The following is a 19,107-nucleotide window of genomic DNA, read 5'->3' as shown; positions in this document are numbered from 1 at the left end:
GCAATGCCATATGTTTTGGGTTTTTGTGCAGACATAGGGAAAGCATTTTCCAGTTACTGCCATAGTGCTATTGACCATTGATGGTGGCAGCCGCAAAGTTTTCTGAGTACCTTGTCATATAATAGCAGTCAGGGGCGCCTACTTATGAATTTCTCGGGGGGTGCCCAAATCTAGGGAAGTGACATCACCAGCAGTTATCTGACCGCACTTGCACATAGGGGCAGAGCAGTGGAAACATTGGCTAGCATGTACTGCATATACTAATGTCAAGTAAGAAGGAGATGCAAGTCTCCCCGTTGCATTCCAGCGAGCCACTTCTGCCCCTACTCCAGTCCACCCCTTATAATCATCCAGGTTGTAGCCACCCTCAAAAGGCAGAGCAACCTGACTAGGATGGGAGAACAACATGCTTGCTAAACACAAGGTACAGCTGCAAGGTGGAGTACCAACACCAAGGAAAGGTTCCCGATTCTAGCTCCGGGCCCATGGGAATACTAACAAGCACTGCAAGTCACTTGCAAGTTAACCCAAGCGGTCTACGGCAACAGCAAAGTCGACCACAGTCTACTTGACGGCAAGATGACAGCACGTAAACACCCACTCGCTGTAATTTCCATTGTCTAACCCAAAGCAACCACCAAGCCTGTGTGAGGGGTGCTATGGCTGCAGAAGTGTTCGTAGGATCACTTACGCCTCGGAACCAGTACAGCTGGATATGTACACAAAGCCCGCATGTAAAACGCTCTGGGAAAAGAGCAGAAAGCCTGACTATTCCACGCGTCCATTTAAAAAGCAGAATAATGACAGTGTTCCGGAGCCTCATTTGCCTATAAAATGTCCTGCTGTTTATTTTTTTACCTCTTCTGCTAAACACATTTCAGTTAAGATGTACAACATCAATAAATGCTGAAAATTCAGGGCCCACTTTCATTTACGATTTAACCAGAAAGCACCGAGAAGCTACTGTGAGTAAACCCCAGACTTGAACACATGCACAAACAAGCATTGGCAAAGCAAAGCGATTTAGATTTTCAAAAAGCAGACATGATCTCCCTATTGATGTAATGTATTTTTACCATTGCATCTTCAGTGCGATGCACTTTACCAACAAGCCTCCCAGTACAATTTAAAACATGTTGCAATTTGGTTTACATGTTGATTTCAGAAAATGGTCTTGCTTAACAGGTTTGGCCTTTTCAATACAAATAACAAAAACAAAATGGAGGAAGTCTAGGTGCTTTAATTTTGAAATATGCGCTGGCATGCTGGAGTGGTTAAAATGAAGTGACTGAGCACACACTTCATTGCGAAGTTTGTATTGCACCAACAACCCTTAAATCCTGCAATTAACCAAATACATTTCAGACAGATTATTTTGCAGGGAGAAACTCATGTTTTAAATGTCTTACAAGTGACAATTATTTCACGGCATTCAGTGCCAAGGACCCGGGTCAGAGAGAGAGACACAGTATGGAGGCCCAAAGCAAAGGCCCATCTATACTGCGTCTTCTGTCCGCCTGGGGGGGGGGGGGGGTGAGGTGTACTCAGCCCCAAATTGAATCTTCTGGCGGGTACCTGGGACCCGCAGCACCCGCTACTTGACACCCCTGATAGCAGTGCCTGGCAAATACCCATTACTTATACACAAGCCAAAACTGTTGCCTTTGCCAATGCTTGTTTTTAAGAGATCTTCAGAGGAGGACACGCATAGTGCTTACAAATTGAGTGGCTGGTGGCATTGACACTTTTATTAAACCGGTACCAAGTTTACAGATCCAATTAAGTCATTAACTCTCAGAAGGCTGCTTTGAAAAAACACTGGCAGGCACTGCGAGCATAACGTTGATGGTAAGGCTTGATAAAGGTGCCTCAAAGGGATCCCAGGACTTCAGTAGGATGTGTTTTGGGTGGGAAGGGGCAGGATGTGTGTGGGAATCGTCATACAGATTAGCATTGCTATGGGCAGTCAATGGGTGGGTAAATAAACAATATCTACAAGCTACCTGTCCCTCTTGACATCCCATCTCCCATCTAGCTGTACTCCAAAGCAATCGTTTGGGCTTAGAGGTGGTGCTGTAGTGCCAGCCAATGGCCAAAACAAACAAATTAGATGTTCACTCACTCCACACCCAGGGGTCATACTTAAGGATTTTCCTCCAGCTCCTGATGTTACTATACTTTTATTTTAAAAGGAAACCGTTTGGGAATGAATTCGTTTTAAAATAAAAGTGTAGGAAGAAGTTGAAACTTGCACTTCATTGCACTGCACTGAACATTCCCTTCAACAGCAGGTGTGTTTGTTTTGGGGGTTTGTTTGGGCGTGGAAGGGGGCGTGGTAATGAGGTTTGTGAGGGCGACCCAGCAGGGAACGTAGTTCCAGTCCTTCTTTTCGTACACTTCGACCACCGACGGAACCTTGTTTCAGTAATACAAAGAAATGAATAAAAGAAATCGATGAAATGTCGCATCGGATGGCATGACACAGTGCAAAGTTAAAAGGAAGGCGTAACTGAGAGGGAATTTTTAGGAAAATGTTATTTAGAGAAATTCACACCGCACTTATTCTGAACATGCTCAGAGCTATATAACATGGCTGCAATTAACGACTATTAGTAAAAGTGTGAAGAGCATCTTGAAACTGGTTCTAAATAAATCACATAGCTTGCAATGGCAGTATACATAAACCGACATGTCCCAAACCTCACGCGCTCTGAGAGAAAACTGGAAGCAAACCGGGAATGAAAATGACTTACTGCCAAGAAAAATGACCCATCGCGTCCTTGGCTCTGAAGGGGTTAAATAGTGCCCTTTCATGGACACCAACTGCTCAGGCGACCACTGTTTACAGAGAGAAGTGGCAGGTAACCAATCACGTGGCCATGAGGAACAGCAGTGAGATCGCTGGACTAGATCGGGCAAGCTGCTACTCCAAAAGTCCAGACCTTGGTGACAGGAGCTCAACAGCGGTTGAGGGTAGGATTGTGGGTAATTGCTTTCTGTTAATCACACTGAATACAGCTTTGGGTTGGACTAAAGTGCAGCTATTGGGGTACACGCTTGCGTGAATGGATTTAACTAGACCCACGTGCGGATCCACCACCCCCTACACACGTTCCTTCATGAAAGAATGGGACAAGAGGAGGAGTAGGAACGCAAAACAGTGGGCACATCTTAAGCCTAGAAAAACGAAGGGTCTAATGTTTAAGTTGGCAATTTTGAGGAAGGATCTTAGGGAAGTGTCTTTGAAATGTGTTGAATGCGCCGAATATGGCAGAAGATCTCATGAGTGCGTGAAGTGATGCCATGAGTATAAGATTTGTTTTTGCGAAAAAACAGTATAAAAAAGAATGACTGTTTCAGCAAGACAGGTAAGGGAGGCCCTGTGGACAGGTTGAGTTCAGTCAAGAATTAGGCTGAATGGGAGCACCTGGTAACAATATGTCAGGAAATGCATGCAAATTGACGTATGTGTGGTCGGTTGAAAATGTGATGCTTTTCGAGGACACTTGGCCTTTCTCTCACATTGGATCCCACACATGAAAGTCATGATTAAGGTCCCTAACACAAGCCTTGCCGCCCGGCACCCCATCATACACCGCACGACTGGCCACAACCGTTTCCCTCGATCTGCAGCTGTTTATTTCTGATGTACTTAATATTGTTGGGAGAGGCAGACAACAAATACAAAGTGAATTAGAGTTCAATAAATGAACAATGAAAAGTAGATTTGTGTTCAAATGGGTACCCTTTAATTTACCAAATACTGGGCATGGTTCTCGGCAAAACAATTGATAAGTCATATCCTTCTGATATGACATTCGATTATTTCTCGTGGTTCTTTATTCAGAAATAATTGTCAAAGAGTTCAGGCTATTTATGAGCCACTTGTCTCCTTTGAAATTAATGTATTGCTCTAGAGTACAAGGATCGGTGCATCTACCTACGTCAAGACATGGTCGCCCCGGTTGTTGCCATTATGACTTAAGCCTGCCTTCTGCTCTATCACATATCTTAGTCATCCCAGGGTTGATCATTCCATATAATACCTTTGCACTGCTAAATGTATTGCTTGATGTACGACAATACAGGTCTTCATTCACCCATCCCACCACGCCTGAACTGTTTTACCACAGGTTTTAGGGCTGCAGTTACCGCGCACAGCTCGTTCAGACTCTGCTCTCCAAGAAATATGGCCATCTGAATGTTCCTTCTGGATCCTAGCTGTGGCAACATGTTTCCAACAGGAACCTGATCAATTGCTGGATATACACTGTTATGTAGAGGGCCGCTGGAAAACCCTGCAACGAGATACCCATTCCTAACCTAGATGGCCCATCCTAACCTAGATGGCCCATTCCTAACCTATATGGCCCGTTCCTAACCTAGATGCCCCGTTCCTAACCTAGAGGGCCCGTTCCTAACCTAGAGGGCCCGATCCTAACCTAGATGGCCCATTCCTAACCTAAATGGGCCGCTCCTAACCTAGATGGCCCATTCCTAACCTAGATGGCCCATTCCTAACCTAGAGGGCCCGTTCCTAACCTAGAGGGCCCGTTCCTAACCTAGATGGCCCGTTCCTAACGTAGACGGTCCGTTCCTAACCTAGATGGCCCGTTCCTAACTCTGGATGGCCCATTCCTAACCTAGATGGCCCGTTCCTAACCTAGATGGCCCATTCCTAACCTAGAGGGCCCGTTCCTAACCTAGAGGGCCCGTTCCTAACCTAGATGGCCCGTTCCTAACGTAGACGGTCCGTTCCTAACCTAGATGGCCCGTTCCTAACTCTGGATGGCCCATTCCTAACCTAGATGGCCCGTTTCTAACCTAGATGGCCCGTTCCTAACCTAGATGGCCCGTTCCTAACCTAGAGGGCCCGTTCCTAACCTAGAGGGCCCGTTCGTAACCTAGATGGCCCGTTCCTAACGTAGACGGTCCGTTCCTAACCTAGATGGCCCGTTCCTAACTCTGGATGGCCCATTCCTAACCTAGATGGCCCTCCTAACCTAGATGGCCCGTTCCTAACCTAGAGGGCCCGTTCCTAACCTAGAGGGCCCGTTCCTAACCTAGATGGCCCGTTCCTAACCCTAGATGGCCCGTTCCTAACCCTAGATGGCCCGTTCCTAACCCTAGATGGCCCGTTCCTAACCTAGATGGCACGTTCCTAACCCTAGATGGCCCGTTCCTAACCTAGATGGCCCGTTCCTAACCCTAGATGGCCCTTCCCTGTTGTCTGTCATGTATGCCGGCATCACTTAGCGGGTCCTTAATGCTAGTGGCTAAACACATTGAACACATGAAGATGCCGTCGCTTTACCTGTCCATCTTACACCTGAGCTCTCGATGATTATCCTGATCTGCAGACCGAGGTTCACAAAGCAAGGAAGGAAACAACATGTGTAAGACATTCCAAGAAGGTTAAAAAACATATCTTCATTGATAAACAGAAGCTGCATAGAGAGCGGTCTCTATTGGGACACCCTCCTATTCAAGAAATATATATCTGCACCTCAACATAATTAGCAATATATACTAGTGTGTGTTGACACTTTAAATATGGTCATATCTATATTCACTTGAACACGTTTAGGTTAAGATGCCTTTTCTTTTTAAAACATAAATGTGACCTTTCAATATGAGCAGAGGTTGCTGCGGTACTGGCCATTCCTGGAATTTCCCATCACATTCCACTGTGATAAAGATGGCCAAATGATGTACTGACACACATAATTTTCGATTCCAATTATGTTTTCTTCTTAGATTGCTCACACTTATTTTCGGAGAATTTCGGTCACACTTCAATGGTTTATGAACTGTTGCTGCAAATAAAAATGTATCAGTAAGAGGAGGTGAATTATGGGAATAGAAAATGCATGGAGTAGTCTACTACTGTGATTCACAGTTTACACTATCCAGTGCAATGGCAATAGTGGACTGCAACAAACATAACCTTGCATTTATGAAATGGAAAAATGAATTGTGGTCATCAATGGATGGATGATGGGGTTGATTCAAGGAGACAGGAGGAAGTGCCAAGTATTAGAGATAAATTAATCCTCATGATAGAAATAAAGTATCTTAATGGCTGAGGAGCTTAAGGTCGATATCACCTACTTTACATTTTCAACTGCTGTATCTACTGCGTTGCCATTTGCATTGAGTAATCAGCCGCATCCACTTATATGCATATGACATATAACATATGAACATGCTCATTTGTTATATAGCTGTCAAAACATGTTAGATTTCATTATGCTTGTTGCATGATAGATATGGAGTTATATCAGCTCGCATTGGACTTGGTCATTTGCATGAAACAATAAACTCAACCACAAACCAAGGCAAGGGGCCTATCAATGGGATGTTACCAATTAACGTTGATCCAATGGTAGCAGTTACCTTTTCGTTATGCATCTTCTGTGCCTCTGAGCGAGTTCTGAACGTATTTTTGTTGAGATTGCAATTTTGCTGGAAGTCAAAGATCTTGGCACTAGTTTGGCACAAATCAATCTTTGATATTGATGCTGCACAGATTTTTGAGGCCCTGTCTATCATTTCACAACTAGTCGGCTCCTTGCTATTCAACTTCGGAGGGTGTACAACCACGTTTTAGCTCACTGCCCCCTTCACAGGGGAGAAATAACTATTTGCATATTAGTCTTTGTCCCACCCACCAGGGCAGTCCAGCACCGAAATGCTATGGCAATTCCCCTCTGTACAAGAGTACCATCAGCAACCCCAGACACGTGTTTCGGCCTAATCGGGCCTCATCAGTGAGGTGGAGCTGAGCCTCTATAAGGCACAGTGAGCAAGGGGTCCACGTCTGGGTTAGCCTTGGTTACTTAGGATGAGACCCCAAGTTTGACCAAATTGATAAGGATTGTGGGAGCCTCTCTAGTGAGAACGATCATGGGTCATATAGCCGGTTCTATGGAATTCAGACCACTCAGGAGGGTCTACAACCACGTTTTAGCTCACTGCACCATTAACAGAGGAGACTTATCTATCTGCATAGTCTTTGTCCCGCCATTTGTCTTTTTCATATAATTTTATAGCAGAAACCTAGCTTGGGAGCAATGGAGCATTGTTGAGGTCATAGAGCAAAACATTGGGAGAGATGATTTAACAAGTAATCAATATGGACGGAGCTGTGCACAAAGTAGCTTAAATCTAAGTTGCACCCAGGTGTTGTTTGAAGAGCCACGTTTTCATTCCTTTTTTAATCGGAAGAAGACTTGAAGCAGTTGCAATTGCCAACAGGATAGAGTTCCAAAGGAGCGTATCATCAAAGCTCTCTGTACTAGTTTTCTCCCTACGAGCCAGTCTAGATTCCAGAATGGTGATGGTCTTACTACTAGATGTCTGTGTGACGGCCAGTGTTTTTAGTTTGGTCATCAGGCAGGCTGGAATACTGACGGTGGTTGCCTTGTAGGTGAACTAAATCCTAGCTGAGAAGGAGAGCCAGTGTATTTTGCACAAGGTATGGTGATGTGGTCACATTTCTTAAGAGTCAGTGATGAGGGGCCCAGGTGAGCCGCTGGGAGCCTTGTGAGAAGGGTGTTAGCCCCATAAATATGCAAGAACACTAGGGCCTATGGTTCAGTAGTCTTGCAGCAGAAGGAAGGGTCAGATTCTGCAGAGTAGAGCAATCTGAACCTAGCATTTGAGCCTTTAGCGCAATGTGTTGTTGGAAGGATTTATTGCTATGCACAATGACGCCTATGGATTTTGCTGGGTAGGTGAGGTGATGGTTGAATCCCTCCAAGCCCATTTCCTGCTTGGGGTAGGAATGTGGTCTTGGTCGAGTTAAGCTTCAAATAGGCACCTGTCATCCACGTTTGAATGGTTGCAAGGCATGAGCAGAGGTGACTGATATCTTGTGGGCCATGGTCCTTTAGGTACATTGTGTATCATCTATGTACTGGTGGAGTGTGATGTTAAGAGTGGCCTGGCAGCCTCCTATACAGGATAAAGATGATGGGGGGGGTCACAATGGAGCCCTAAACTACTCGACATGTGATGGTGTGGCATTCAGACCTGATGGTGTCCATCTGTATCTGCCAAATGGGTAGGATGTGAACCATTTCAGGATGGTGCCAGAGAAGCTCATCCTGTGCTACTTATATTTGTATTGTACTTGCTTCTGGCAATCAGAACAAAAACACCAAAACAAATTTAAAAAAAGGCACATTCTAAAAGGCGTTTGTGGAGATGAGAATAAAACTCAGCTCCTTGCCGCTGGAGGCAAACGCTCTTACCGCTTCACAACTAGCGTATTAATGATTAATCCCGGAGATGCATAAATGAGCTTAGACCCATCCCCAAATGCCACAATGTACTCAGCTGCCAAAACAATGCACTCAGCTACAAAGTGACAATCACTTTCCAGCACCCTATGGAATAGTGCTGTATACTGTGCACTTCTCATGTTCTCCTGCTCTGCCTGCAATACATTCACTGCTGTTCTTTTACAGTAAAGTATGTAATTCTGCTTGTCATTATACCTTTTCTCTTGATATCCCATCCCCATTCTTGAATTTTCTCACCTCTCCACCTCAGACTGTTTTACAGTAAAGTGACCCATTTAAAACTAACTTTAAGCCGTTTCTCTGCCATTGACTTTGGTAAGGGTCACGTAACAGAACCCTAGTTAGTAGGTGTATGTCAGACCTGATTGTATGTCAGGCACAAAGACCTTGAGTCTCTCTCTCTCTGCCCCAAACCTAAATTCCCTCTCCTCTTCTCTGCACCCCTGGCTGCACTACTGGCAGAATGGTGCATCCACACCTGACTTTCAGCTACACCCTGACGTAGACCTGGTAATGACACTTTAACAGGACCTTAGTGGGTGATTGTGTGCCAGGCACCTTACATGTTGCCACTTCCTTTGGTGCTTTCACTTGGTGCCCTATGAAGCCATCATTAACAGTTCTACCATTTCTGCCCCCACTTCCACTTGCCCCTTCACCCAAAGACATTGACGTTAACACAATTGACAGTTAACTCCTTGTGTGCTTTTAGTTGCTGCTCTCAGCTAGTGCATGTGGTCATGGATGAAGTTAGGGGGAAAAATAGTGACAAGGCAAAGTGTTTCCATGTACACTCAATGCAACGTTAAAAATTGAACAATGATGTACTACAATGTTTTTTTCCGATTGGGGCTTTATTACCATTACTTGTTACAATGTACAATGAAACATTGCAAGTTTAAAACACAGAGTCTGTGATGATGGTGAACTGTACTCTTGGCCACACAGATTCTGTTGTCAAAAGACAAGTAGCAGCATGGTGGATCCCAAAGGCAGATTTATGGTTGCTGCCTAGCCTCAAGTTGAGCTCATAACACTACAGCATTCACAGACTTCAGGGGGAGCATAGTTGAAATCAGCAAAGACATGTCCTAGCATAAAGAGGGGCATTCTTGCTACTGCAGTAATCATGGATCTACAACCTTCAGCTCTTAAGATGTGTTTGGCTGCAGCTCCCATCAACTCAGACAGCATGGTCAATGATACGGGTCAATGGATTGGTATTACAAAATATCTGGAGAGGTCCATTTTGAGAACCTCATATGTTATCCTCCCTGCCACTCTAAAACTTGATGAGAACCATCTCCGGTTCCGGAAACACCTCAAGACCTTCCTCTTTGCTTCTGCCTTCGCTCCCCCTCTCCCCTGCTGATCTGCTCTCTCTTGGCACTGTGCACTTGGCCACCCTCTGTCCCCAGAGCCCAGGTACCTGCTCACCCTCCTGGCCACCCCTTGCACTGGGGACTGTAGCTGTATCCATATAGTCCCCCACCCCCTCTTTTTGTTCTTTTTCTACACTTATCAGACTTACCCAGTCTGCTGCCATAAACACAGCACTTGCCACTTGCTGACTGCACTACCAATGTTTATTGCCTCCATTATCTATTTATGTGTATTTCTTATTATTTATCTGTTCTCCGCTCCGCACTTTCCACTCTCCCCCTTCCATGAACTTTTCCCCTTCCCCTTTCCCATGCACTTGCGCGCTCTCAATGTCACTGGGCCTAGTCAGATCGTTGTTGTGTTCTGCCCTGTTCCCCTCCCCTGCCTTGTCGCGCTCTGAAACACTTGTGTACGAGCGCGATACAAATAAAATATATGATATCACATCACTACTATATGTGCATACTGTACAGTTCATACATCAGGTACATGCCCTGCATTTTTGGTCTTGGTGCTGAAGGATCCATTAAGGATCCCTTTACTGGGATCTGCAAAATACAAAGTTGTCTACATAGCATGCAGCATTTCTATAGTGACAGTGGAAAGGGCATAGCAGCATGTCGTCCAATATCATGTGATAATAACGGCGATTTTTGAAGGTAAAGTGGAGGGGTTACCTCCAGCGTCGGTAATACCGGCAAAAATCCCCAAGAGAGACATTAAATGGGGCTTTCCACCGGCAAACCGCCACTTGTAATCAGGTGGTATTACCACGAGAGGTAATACCTCCAGTGGTAATACTGCCTGACCTAGTGGCGGTATTGGTAATTCAGTTTGCCGGTATTCCAGCAGTTTTACCGCTAGAATACCGGCAAACTCGTAATGAGCCCCTTATTATCGTAATGCTGTAGTTCTCAAAAAAAAAGCCAATTCCTGAAATGGTTGGAGGGGTAACATTTCAACCCTGCTCTCAGGAGTGCTCAATGGCAGGGCCAGGTTGGCTCGACCTTACCAATTCAACGCTATGCGGGTGAGGCCAGTAAGATTCAGACATAGATGCCCTCACTGTGGCATATGGATGTGGATGAGTTGATGCTCTTCTACTCTTCTCCTGGCTTTAACTCCAATATCAATGCATGTCTGTCTCCATTACAACTGTTTGCGTAGCAAGCTTTCACTTTACAATAGCAAATCAAATGTAGAAAGTAAAACAAAAAAAGCCGCGTATGGCAAAGGGGTTAAAAAAATGACCATTCAAGCAGTGGTAGAATTGATATTCCTTGCTCTACTTTTCCCCTAAACTATGCAAGCCGGCAAGGTTAGCTCAATACTGCATTGCCACTGGTCTGCTTATTTAACATCACGATGTAGCTTGGGCATGAAAAGCTTGAGTTTCGCCTAAAAGTCCACCATGGAGCGAGGGAACAGGTGCAGTCACTTTCTCATTAGGCCTAGCAGCAATGCAAACAAAGAAATAGATCATGCAGAGGTCACTCAACGAGACAGCAGGTCTTGCATCAGGGCAAAGGGTACATCACACGTCCATCCATATTTTAGTTCACAAAGGCAGATGCTGTATAACATGTATTCTGGTAAGTATTGCACATGTTCTCCGATAACTAAGGACATCATGACAAGGTTGGCGGGATTTCCACTGGAAACATGGGAAGGGTCAGCATGATTCAGAGTAATGCAGACTCTTCACTTATTTCCCATGTTGGAGTCCAATAGGACTCCAGTGGGGACATATTGTATTACTACATATTTAATACCACATGTGGTAATACATTTGTATGGGGGAAATTGCCTCCACACAAAAGCAGGCTGCTTTTAAGAGTTCCAGTTATGAAACTGATAATGTGGCAGCATGCTTAACAATGCAGTATTCAAAAATATCATGTTCTTTGCTATTACCACCAAAATTGTAATGAGGCCCTACATTTGGTAAGCCCCTAACCACCCATTGTGCACTTTCACTTTAATGCCTTGTTCACAAAATCCCAGCACAGCCATTAAAACACGATTATTTAAGTACATGTAAAATATGGGCAGATGTGACATTGCACCTCAATGTTCTAAAAGGATAAATCCATCATGTTCTATCGCATTCTTTATGATTTATCATGGTGTTTTGGGGGTGGATTTTGAATTCTTTCCTATTTGCATATTTTGCAGACTTTCCCAGTGGAGGTTTTCTTCTACCTGGAATCCAACAGACTTGAGCACAGGTACTTTTTGGTTAATTCAATGCAATGTAAGGTGATATTACTAACTGTAATCCCCGAATCTCCAGTGCAATGGCGTTCTCCCCAGCAACCAGTGCCTTGGGGCGATAGTCTGTTGAAACTTATTTTCATAGCCCAGAACCCACCCAATGAAAGGCAAGCTACACATACCAAGCAACGAGTTTAATGTTCTCTTTCCTTACGAATTTTCCTGGGAAACCCGTAAATGGAGGTGAAATTTGCTTTTAAGATCACATTCCCATACGTTAATCCTGTCTAACTGGGTACAATGGAATATAGAGCTGATACCCACACTAGCCTAATAGGAGCCACAGATTAAAAAACAAATAAGGATCTGCTAAAACTCCCAAATCTGTGCCTTTCACGGACATCTTTTGTATTAGGATTGTCGACACAAACACATTGTGAAAATTAAGAGTTTGAATAATGTATACATGTTTACTTTGCATCTTGTACCTTGCCTTTGCATCCCCCTTCAGGTACCTTTTTCAGCAGTTATCTATATTTTTTATTCCTTCTCGCTTAACTCATTTTCAGTCCATCTCTTCTTTAAAAAAATATATATATATATTATTTGATTTTCAACCAGAAGGTGGGGGTTAACAGTTAACAAGGAAAAAAATACATCCAGGGAGAACGCGTGTAAACGTATGAAACTGGGGAACAACTGAGCAAAGATAAACATACAAATAGACAGGGGTGTTGCTAGGTCTGGAAAAGACCCGGGGCTACGCTAATGTCGGAACTGTTGGGACTGGGGGCTAGCTAGCTTTTTGGTTGTAGCTCCTGAGATTCTATCCGGGGCTACAACCAAAAGACCAGGGGCTATAGCCCCCTTAGCCACCCCCTAGCAACGCCTCTGCAAATAGATGACCGAGGTCAAGTTCATCAGATAAGAGTGACGTAACATAGAGGACAAGGATCCACATAAGGTGCATACATCGGGGAACCAGCATCGACCAATAATCACATCTCCAAGCTATGATCCCGAGATCGATTCCCATCGCTGAGCAATCGGGGGACAGAAACCATCATGATAAATGTGATCAAAGGGTACCAATGTATCCGTATTTGATCAGGGTGTTAGAGAGGGTGGCGGTTTTTGTTTTTTTCAATAGCACATATGTACCAAATTTTAGCCCACTATATATAGAGCGAGGGGTCATCCACTTTTTTTCAAATTTTGGGCAATGTTGAGTTTGGCTCCAGTTATATTAGCAAATAATTTGATAAAACAGTGTGGGGCTCTAATGGTGAAAATGTCATCCTCCTCTATATCACCCAGTAGTATTACCATAGGATCGAGGGGGAGTTGAATGCCCACAGTATTTTGGATCATATTAATGACAACTGACTAGAAGGTTTTGATTATGGGCAATTGCCACCATATTATGGGTCATGGAGCCAACCCGTGAGCACCCTCTCCAACATAGGGGGGAGAAATGAGGGTACATTTTATGCAGCCTTTCAGTCGTGAGGTGCCAGCGGTAAAGGATTTTGTATTAGTTTTCCATAATTGTGATACATACAGATATTTTAGAAGCTCCTTTCCATATGGTTTCCCAAGATGTGAACGGAATCGTGCGTCCCTGTTCGCTCTCCCAAATAAGTCATCACTTCTTCCACATGTCCCTCTGTCAGAGTTTTGTATTTGTTAGCGATTTTGTGACAGGAGAGGTTGAACAAGACCAATTTTTCAAAGGGCAGCAAGTGCCTCACGCCTCATTTTTTAGTCTCAGGTTGGGGTGGCCAGTACATTAGCTGTATAAACTCAAATGTCTGATTCAGGTAATGCAAATGTTGTTTTACACTGTTCAAACGTGAGGGGTACCTCTTCTTCATACAGTTGCCCCAGCTCGCGCATCCCACCCTCATGCCATCTAGCGAAAATGCCAGTTTCGAGTCCCGGATTGAAATTCAGCCGGGAAGGATGGGTGATGAGTTTTTATTTGCACACTGCTGTATCCCAGTAAGATAAGCTGGTCAGGGTGAAGGGCAGCAGAGTGTGTCTCGGGGGCCAGTCAGTGGATGGCAGCCATGGGAGATAAGCCAATAGGACTTCCAGGGCTTCCTGCTCAAATTCCTTCCACCTTTTGTGTAACCGTTGTGGGCAATCCGGTGTATTCCTCACTAAAACCCTGCCTAAAGTTTCATCTCAGGTGGTCGGGAGAGGGCAGACGCTTCCTGATCCCAATCCTGGTGGTGGTGTACTGTGGGAGGACCACCTGGGTGCAGACAAGGCCCAGGGTAGAGAGGAGAGTCTGTGGGATGAGGTCCAGAATCCTTCCTCTGAGAGGGATGTACATATATGTGCACATACTGACCCACTAAACCTCCCTTTAGAGGTACAGAAATAGTGTTCCTGGGTTATCAAGACAACAGCTCACCTGGCTAAATTCAGTATTCAATTTTATATCTCTAAATTTATAAATGACAGGGAACAAACCCGTCAGTTATACTCCTCACTAGTAATTAAGTAGGTAATTTAACATGTTCAATAGGAATGGTAAGAGGAGTAACAAGGTAGGTTCAATTGCAACACACATAAGAATAAACTCACATATTTTAGAACATCAATAACAATCAACATCAGCCCAAGAATACCATTGACATTCTTCTTATTAGCGTTAGTGCTAAAATCGGGCAAAGCACAGAGCGGCCAAGTACTTGTGCATAAATAATGAGCAGTCGCAGCAGTGTTCCAATTGCACTTTACAAGTCAACTGAACCCCATATTCAGGTGCATTTATTTTTCATCATCAGGTTCCCATACCTGTGTCATAAAAAGCCCATAACATGCAGCGCCATTTACGTGCTGCATCGAAGTTTAATGTCCAATTAGGCGTATCCTAGAATATTTTCAAACAAGACACCAATCGGTGTGGCACTAAACTCCAACACGCTAGAAGAGATAGGTTACCATATGTCGCTGATAAACATAACCCTGTTTGGCAATGTAATTCCCTAGGTCATCAACCCCTCGCCCCCTCCTCCCCCAAGTGTGCCACATTCCAGACACCAAGTAACACATCCATACCTCACTAATCCCAATGAACTGCACTGCTCCACTCACAAAACAGCAATACTAGGTGCAAGGGTCCAAATCAAGCAGTTTCATGAAGGAGCTGGAACATACATAAGTGGAATCAGACATCAGAAATCTTGTGGATTGATTTACTTGCATAAATACTGTAGAGAAGCAGGTGTACATTTAACTCATGGAGCCCACCCCCTCACCTCCGTCATATTGGAAGAACAGCAAAAAAGCACTGTGCATGACACCTGGTATCGTCTCAATACTGCATCGAAGATATGAAAGACGTTATGCGTTCAGAGAACCGTACCAAATTTACCCTTAAACTGATGTGGTAGAAGAAAGTCTGCAGACACAACTGGACATACAAGAACTATAAGCAAAGTCTGGCCGGTATAAAGTGATGACATGATGAAAAGAGACGAGGATGCACTGAAACGACATACAAATAGAATGAAGATGATGTGAGGGTCCCTGGAATGCAAGATGCCAGTCACTGTTTGGCCAGACCCCAGGAGGGCCAGTGACATCTACATATGCGAACAGATATTCTCTCAGACAACCATTCATACCTTATCCAGCTGTCGACTTCCTGGATACCTCAACACTGATCATGGATGCAGGGGCCTCACTGGACCTGATCGACTAATGACAGATATCCAGCTGTGCTGATATCATTAGAGTCACCACAACATAGTAACTTTAGCCACAAATCAAGCTTGCATCCTTGCATGAAGTTGCACGGACACACACACATGCACACACGAAGAACATGCTTACACAGTTCTGTAGATAGAGGACAGACACATATACATACGGTCGAAAGCCTTTTTTTATTTGTTCTCATAAGCCAAATGCAAAAACGCAAGAAAGCAAGAGATGCAGAGCAAGCTTGCAGTCGCTTATTGCAACTAACCATATGGAACTACAGGGTCATATGAGGAATCTGGAAGGACCAAGTACCACTAACCCATAAAGAAAATAATACACTATAGACATATATAAATCATAGCATAACTATAGTAGAAGTACATGAAGCCACAGGCCTCAGAATATGGGACAAAAGAAAACAGATTTTGCAGCACACTGTCCAGGGCTGGTGCTCGCAGCAAAGGTCAGAGATGAGCAGCACATTCCTGGCCCCAGAGACAAGGAGCCACCTGCAAAATAAGGATAAATCCTCACTAATTGCAGATCAAAAAGCTCAGTTTTGTGGTCCTAACCCTCGTACCCATGTGGTACGGCCGAGCCGAACAATAGCCATTTAGCCGCGGTGGGAAGAGGAGCAGTTCCTAGCGAAGCAGACAAGAACTGACACAAATGTTATTTTACAACATTGCAACGCTGCAGGCACTCTCTGAGTCTAAGGCAAAGGGGTTATACTGAGGGCAAAAATGAGGACACATAGGGGCTCATTACGGGTCTGACAGTAACCGTGCCGGAAGGTTCCCGCCGGACCTATAAATATTTACCGGCGCCTGACTTCGCTGTGCCACCAGGAGATTACAACCCCGGCGGGCCGGAAAGTCAGGCTCCATCAAATTGTAAGTCCCCATTCCCATAGAGTTGCATAGGACTCTATGGGAGTGGGGACCACGGAAGCACTGGCAACGGTGCCAGTGCTTCCGTGATGGTCTGCCTACTGTGGCCGCTGTGCCTGGCATGGTCAGACCTGTCTGGAACGACAGCTCCGGCAGGCAGACCTGTAGTATGCTGGTCTGAAAACAACGGTGCTGGTAAGCTTACCGGCACTGTTGTTTCCGTAACGGCATACTTGTAATGAGCCCCATAGTCTTTCTCATCACCTTGCGAAGGTACACATAGCACTGGGAATAGAGCTGGGTCCTAGGTCTGAGGAAACCCACTCCAGCCAATCAGGGAGCACAAATCCAGAGGTGAATGGCAAAAGGGAAGAGCCAATGTTAATCCTGCAACCCTGCAACAATGTAATAGATCGTTTTTGGTAAAGGCTCGGGCAGAGCCACCTGACATGAGAGGGCCAGTTAGCTTACCTCTATAGGTGCCATCTATAGGTACTTCCACCACAGCCACCCAGTCGTGTAAGCTCATAGGTATTTGGGGAAGAGCCCCATTTTGTGACACCACTCAACAACAAAAGCCCCTGACACTGGCTCAGAAGCTGTGATTGCTGGTGATTTTCCTATTTCCTGTATGAACCCTGTCTGTTATGGAAAATAAAGGACAGTTCTAACTTGCCCTTGGCTGAGTCCTCCGTCTTTATACCGGAGCCGTCTTTATACCGGAGGAGGGTTCATTGGGCCCTGGGTGCTCTGAACAGTGATTGTGTGGCATGAACCTCGGTCCTCTAGTATACCTAAACAAGGATGTGACTTAAGTAATAAGGTAACCAAATATGCAAATGTGAAGAAATCGTATACACTGAGAAGATAAGAAGAGATGCAGTAGATATATATATATATATATATATATATGTAGAAACGCAAGGTAGATGAGACATATAACTGTAACGCGAGTAAAGCAGCCATGTTGAGAAGATGGTCGTCGGTTTATTATAATAGTAAGCTAAAAGCCCCAAGGAGAGAGACCAAGGCTGCAGAGCTGACAGGCACTGAAAATATTAATTTGTGCAAGAACAAAGAATATATGGTTGGCTCAGGATAAAGGATGCCACAGCAAGAGGCAATTAGAAAGCACAAATGGAGTCGAAGAGGATAAGCCATGTACATAGTACATTTCTCTTAGATTAAGTAAAGGAGTAAACGTTTGCGAGTGCCGGACAATCAAAGATACAGAAATCTTATGCATGATGGAGCAACCAAGTCTCCAGAGGCCAAGGAGAGGAATAGTACCCAGTATAATTGAATCAAGTAGCACAAAATAGAAGGATAAGATTAACAAAATCATGCTCTCCTCAGATGTGGTGCAAGACCAGAAAACAAGACCCATTCATAACGCTCAAGACGAAGATAGCAATGTACCTTCACTCCTTTTAAAGTTCTGACGAAGAGAACAGTCAGCAAGGTCAACTACAAAGAAGAGGCCTTGGCTTACGGCCTAGATGATGAGAGGTGGTAGGCTAATTGACCAAGTGGGCTGTTGTCCGACGTTGTTCCCAGCACCTGGGTTTCGTTTTACTTGCATGCTGCTAACGAGCCGAATGTCCAAGGTTGGAAGAGAGTGCCAACCAATTAGGATGGCCTATGCAATGATGGATTATACATTGTTGAAGAAGCCAATCCACTGCTGTTATTCTACTATTATCTGTATTGTACGTAGTTAGAGGTAGTTCAAGGCGTGCCTATTTGATATGGGGCAGCTAATGACTAACCCCTAAATACGCTACAGGTATATATGTTCCCTTAACCTATCCCTCTGCCCGATAGGTTTTTACTATTTGCCATGTAGGATGACGTTATAGCGGAGGTAACTTGAGGTATAAAGCCTTGGTGTAACTGAAATCTATTCAAGAGTGTGTTAGCTACGATTTTGTATGCTTGCCAGATGTCCCTACTTTGTTGAAGTGATAATAAAGTAGTGTTATGCCATATTCTTTGAGTCTGTCCGGTTATGTGGGCCTGAAATCAGTTGTTTGTGCTAATCCCGCCTAGCACTTGATACGCTCGAGGTGATACTGCACATTTTGGTCGCGGTGCGGATGGTTAGAGATCCAGACCCTTGGATAATTGACGTCTTCCACCATCGGCGGAATACCACGGAGTTGCCTGTGGAGAGCAGGAGAAAAAACACACCGGTCAAGTGGCACAACGAGTAGAGCACTCGCTTTGACATCCGTGCAGAGCCTGTTAACGCAGGTTCGAATCCCTGCGGGGCAAAACTCAGCCTTTCATCCTTCCGAGGTTGATAAATGAGCACCACACACCGTGGGTAATAATAAGCAGCGTTCAGATACCTGAGGGTTTGTAGCGCTATATAAATGCCTTATTATTATTATTATTATTATTATTATTATTATTATTAACCAGAGACTATCAGCAGATGCCCCTTTGAGGAAATTCCTGTCTGGTCCCTGCAGGCGCCCTGTGTACAGAAGGCGAAGTGGTTGGTTGAGGAAGAGTCAAAACTGAAGGGCTCAAACTGAACAACGGACGTAAGTAGAAACAATGAAAGTGGCAAATAAAAGGGGAGGGATCGTATT

At 44.6% G+C, this 19,107-nt stretch overlaps 1 protein-coding gene across 3 annotated transcripts in view; it reads left to right on the top strand.

Annotated features, from left to right (window-relative positions):
- Nucleotides 1-19,107, top strand: part of AKAP14 (A-kinase anchoring protein 14) — a 345,387-nt gene that overhangs the window by 256,884 nt on the left and 69,396 nt on the right. The window contains exon 6 of one of the 3 annotated variants that reach the window (XM_069612691.1): nucleotides 11,865-11,917. The exons of the other annotated variants lie outside the window; for them this stretch is intronic. Coding sequence (XP_069468792.1) covers nucleotides 11,865-11,917 — 53 coding nt within the window. The remainder of the gene's footprint in view (nucleotides 1-11,864; nucleotides 11,918-19,107) is intronic. 3 annotated transcript variants of the gene reach the window in all.

This window comes from Ambystoma mexicanum, chromosome 5p (assembly GCF_040938575.1).
Source record: "Ambystoma mexicanum isolate Mex_15411 chromosome 5p, UKY_AmexF1_1, whole genome shotgun sequence".
NCBI classification, from domain to species: Eukaryota; Metazoa; Chordata; class Amphibia; order Caudata; family Ambystomatidae; genus Ambystoma; species Ambystoma mexicanum.
The sequence above is the reverse complement of the archived record's forward strand: the minus strand, read 5'-3'. Positions and strand labels throughout refer to the sequence as shown.